General features: G+C 39.8%; 1 protein-coding gene across 4 annotated transcripts in view; it reads right to left on the bottom strand.

Annotated features, from left to right (window-relative positions):
- Positions 1-508: 508 nt before the first annotated feature.
- The window catches only part of LOC113807464 (uncharacterized), a 25,329-nt gene continuing 20,837 nt past the window's right edge, over positions 509-5,000 (bottom strand). For 2 of the 4 annotated variants that reach the window (XM_070136639.1, XM_070136572.1), the window contains exons 4-5: positions 2,858-2,976; positions 509-1,568 (exon numbers count right to left, since the gene is read on the bottom strand). In XM_070136639.1, coding sequence (XP_069992740.1) covers positions 1,343-1,568; positions 2,858-2,976 — 345 coding nt within the window. In that variant the 3' untranslated portion in view covers positions 509-1,342. The remainder of the gene's footprint in view (positions 1,569-2,857; positions 2,977-5,000) is intronic. The other 2 variants (XR_011399447.1, XR_011399450.1) reach the window with 2 other exon arrangements.

A 5,000-nucleotide genomic window follows, 5' to 3' on the forward strand; every position in this document is an offset into this window, starting at 1 on the left:
TTGGTTAATGTAGAAAGGTATGAATGAAAATGAATATCTTCACAATACAAGAGATGTATTTGACCGGTCTAGAATACATCCAGAAAAAACATGTACTTCTGTATTTCTGACGAAGATATATTAGAAACCGATCAAACACATCTCTTGTATTGTGAAAATATTCATTCTCATTCATACCTCTACATTTGTCAACATGAATATGATTCAGGTTGGTTAAGTGATCAGCATAAGGAAGTCAAAGGAGGGCTGACGACTGATGTGTATGCACGCTTTCCTGACCGATGTGCAAAATAAGCACATGCATTTTGAGTGCACTTGAGGAGCACGGATTCTGCCGCTGTCAGCTGTGCTTTGACGAGGTCTCTCTGCCCACACATTGAACATGGATGTCAATTCACTTCTGGACGTCACCGAATTATACCATTTCCGGACATCACAAACAAATATAGATAAAACACGGTATATACACGTATGGCAATTGAGGTGAGCATGAGGAAGATACACTTATGATTTCGTCTTTGTTTTTTTTTCCTTTTTTTTAACCCTTTTTTGATAATTGTGAGCTTTTTGTCGTTAGGATTTGATATCTCTGAGCCTCCTGCCTTCACGCCGAATGTCTCTGGAACATGGAATTCAACTGCAGCACAACATTTACAAACGTTACATGTGTTATATGATTTTCTTTATTTCGTTTTTTAGCTTGTTGAGAACAGCCATCACACACGCACGAACGAACACGGAGGCACACATAATATACTTTTTTATTGGCTCTCAGCGACACCATCGTCTTCATCGTCGTCGTCATCATCACCATCTTCATCTTCACCATTACATTCATTGCTAATTTCGTCAACATTACCGTCGCCGTCATTATCATTATTTACGTCACCATCATCGTTATTGTCACCATCACTATCATCGTCGTCATCATCACATTTACTGTCATCTTCCTCATCATCATCGTCTTCACCACCATCGTCGTCACCATTATACCATCACCATCGTAGTCACCATCACATTTACTATCATCATCCTCACCATCACCACCATCGTCGTCACCATCATCTCCCTCACCATCACCATCGTCACCATCATCGTTGATACCTTCACCACCATCGTAGTCACCATCACTTTCACCATCCTCTTCCTCACCATCACCACCCTCGTCGTCACCATCATCTCCCTCACCATCACCATCGTCTTCACCACCGTCGTTGATACCATTTCCACCACCGTGATCGTAGTCACCATCACTTTCGCCATCCTCTCCTCTCCCTCACCATCACCCTCGTCACCACCGTCCTCGTCGTCACGCCCGCCGCCCACCTCCCGCCCATCACCGTCAGTAGGTATTGAGCCTGGGCTGCCTGGGGTCCTCGGTGGGGGAGCACGGGGGGGTATTAGCCAGACTCCTGTGGTGGGCGTGGTCAGGGGAGGCGTCAGGGGGCGTGTCCGGCAGAGGCCCTGGGTACGAGGGCGTCCTGGGGGGGCGTGGGCGGGAGAGCTTCGTCTGCACCTGGTGGAGGAACTGCCACAGGCGCTCGCTCTTCGGGTACAGGTTGAGGGACCTGTGGGCGGAGGGTGGAGGGGGTCAGGGGGGCTAAGGGCGGCTGTGTGTGCGTGTGTTTGTGTGTGTGCGTGAGTTTATGGTTGTGTGTGTGTGCGTGTGTTTATGTGTTTTTGTGTGTGTGTGTGTGTTTATGTGTGTTTGTGTGTGCTGCGTGCGTGTGTGTGTTTGTGTGTGTGTGTTTGTCTGCGTATGTTTATGTATGTTTGTGTGTGTGTGTGTGCGTATGTTTATGTGTGTTTGTGTGTGTTTGTGTGTGTGTGTGTGCGTGTATGTGTGTGTGTGTGTGTGTGCGCGTGTATGTTTACGAGTATGTGCGTGTGTGCAGCAGCGTAACTGCGTGCATGTGTGGGTGAGAGTAAGTCATGTGTGTGATAGTGTATGTTAAGCGTGTGGAGTGTATGCATAGTACACCTAAGTGTGTATATAGCGTTTAATTAACCTAGGATAAAAATACTTTTTTTCAGTAAGATATTATTAATAATTCTCTCTCACTCTCTCTCTCTCTCATTCCCCCTCTTTCTGTCTGTCTATCTCTCTCTTTTACTCCTTTCCGCCCTCTATATTTCATTCTCAGTCCCTTCTCTATTTTCCTACTCCCTCCTTCATTTCCTTCTATTTATATCTATTTCCTTGTTTCTTCCCTCCATCCTATCCTCCCTCTCCCTCCACCTCTTCCCACTTTCTCTCTTTCATTTCATTTCCTTTATTCCTACTTCCTTTCTTCGTTCCCTTCATCCTCTCCCTCTCTCTCCATCCCTCTTTTTCTCTATCTGTCCATCGATACCTCCCTCCGTCCATTCTTCTTTCACACTCCTTCCCTTCCTTCCTCCCTGCCTCTCTCCATCCAGCCCTCCCTCCCTCCTACCCACCTATCCCCCCTCCCTCCCCCTCCCTCTTCCTTACCTACCCTCCCTCCCTTCATTCCCCGCCCTCCCTCCCTCCCTCTTCCCCGCCCACCCCTCTCTCCCTTCACTCCCCGCCCTCACCTCTCTCATTCCCCATCCTCCCTCCCTTCATTCCCCCACCCACCCTCTCTCTCCCTTTATTCCCCTCCCTTCCTTCCTCTTCCCCACCTCCACCCTCCCTCCCTCTTCATTCCCACCCTCCCCTCCCCTCCCCACCCACCCTCCCTCCCTCTTTCATTCTCCACCCACCCTCCCTCCTTCCCCCTTCTCCACTCCACTCCTCCTTCCCCCACTCTCCTCCCTCCCTCCCTATCCCCTCCCATCCCCACAACCCCCCCCCCAAAAAAAAAAAATAAATATAAACAAATCAAAGAAGACTTACTTGGCATGATTCGGGTTGAGTCCCAGCTTCTCCAGGCATTCCTCGGGGGAGACGCCGCACGAGGTACACTGGTGCATCCACCTGTGCTCCTCCAGGTGTAAGCGCTCCCTGGCTGCGTCCTGAGTGCGTGGGGGGGAGAGAGAGAGGGGTGAGTGAGGGGGCGCGAAGGTGGGGGGAGATAATCACAAACATATACATACACACATATACCCAAAACACACAGATACACACACACACACACACACACACACACACACACACAATAATGACATAAAAAATAAATAATTATAATGATAAATAAAGGAAATAAAAATAAATAAATAAAACAAAAAGTAAATAAATAATGATATTTATAATAAGATAAAAAAGAAAAAAATAATAATACTAAACAAATAAACACCCTTTATGAATAGGCATGGTAAGAAGAATTAAAGAAAATAATTATAATAGATAAATAGACCCTTTATGAATAGGCATGATAAGAAAAAAAAATAATTATAATAAACTAATGAAGACCCTTTATGAATAGGAATAGTAAGATAAAAAGGAAAATAATTATAATAAATAAATAGACCCTCTATGAATAGGAATAGTAAGATAAAAGAAAGAAAAATAAAAAAATAATAATAAACAAATAAACACCCTTTATAAACAGGAATAGTAAGACAAAAAAAGAAAGAAAATAATAATAATAAATAAATAGACCCTCTATGAATGGGAATGGATATGAATAGAGATGGAAATGGAATCGCGCAGAGTCGTCGAGCGGTGTAAATGGAATGGAGCCAAATTATGAATAAAGCAGGAAGCGAGAATGAAAGAGGTGGGGGGGTGTAGGTGCAAAATCCTCACTATGGTAAAAAAAAATAATAATAATAAATAGAAAATAAAAATAAATAAATAAAATAAAATAAAATAAAAAAGGTAAATTGATATAAGAAATAGGTATGTAAATGAATAGATAAAATAATTAATAAACAAACAAAAATAAATAAGTGAATAAATGAATAAAATAATTAATAAACAAACAAAAAAATAGATAGATAAATAAATAGATAAATAGATACAATAGATTAAAATTTAAAAAACTGAATCGAGTAAGAGATTTATTTATTCATTTAGTTATTTAAGAATGAAAAAGCTTCGACGGGAAATCCTTTTTTCTTTTTTTTCTTTTCTTTTTTTAAATGCAAACCAGAAATGGAAAATAGGTTCATGTTTGTCTTTCAGTCGCACAACACCGTGGATTTTTTGTCTTTTATTGTCTTATTTTTTGGCTTTTATTTTGTCTTATTTTTTGTTAATCTGTTTTTTTTTTTACTTTTATTTTGTGCCTTTTTGTGTCTTGTTTTGGCTTTCATTTCGTGTCTTATTATTTGTCCTTTTTTGTGTCTTTTATTTTTTGGCTTTTACTTTGTCTTGTGGTTATCCATCCTTATCGTTCATCATTTCTATTTTTTTTTTTTTTGTTATTATTGTCATCATTTCGTTTTATATTTTCTTTTTTATTACGATTGTCATCCTTATTATTTTCGCTTTTCCTTATGATTTTTGTCATGTTTTATATCCCTTTTTTATTATCATTATTGTTAGTATTTCGTTTTCCATTTTTTTCTTTTATTACTATTGCCATCCTTATCATCTTCGTCTTTCTTTGTTTTTGTTATTCTTTGTCATCATGGTTTATATTCCTTTTTTATTATTATTATTGTCATTATTTTGTTATCTTTCGGCGTTTTATATTCTGTGTTGTAGTGTAATTATTTTTATTTATTTTTCTCTCTTTTCCATGTTTTGGTTTCTTCGTTTATCAGTTAAATCCGCTTTCCTTCCATTCTTTAAAAGAGAAGAGAAGAAGAAGAAAAAAGGAGAAAAAGAGAGAAAGAAGGGAAAAGGAATAGAAGAAAAAATAAGAAAAGAAGAAGAAAAAAGGAAGAAAAATGAAAGATGGAGAAAAAAGGAAGAGAAAATTAAAAAGAAGAAGAAAAAAGGAAGAGAAAATTAATAAAAGGAGAAAAAAAGAAGTAAAATGGAAAAGGAAAAGCAAAATGAAATTGAAGAGGGAAAGAAAGAGAAAATGAAGAGGAGAAACAAAAGAAATAACAAGGAAGAGGAGGGAAAAAAACCCTCTTCACAGTGACCC

The sequence above is a fragment of the Penaeus vannamei genome, chromosome 1, assembly GCF_042767895.1.
Source record: "Penaeus vannamei isolate JL-2024 chromosome 1, ASM4276789v1, whole genome shotgun sequence".
Taxonomy (NCBI): domain Eukaryota; kingdom Metazoa; phylum Arthropoda; class Malacostraca; order Decapoda; family Penaeidae; genus Penaeus; species Penaeus vannamei.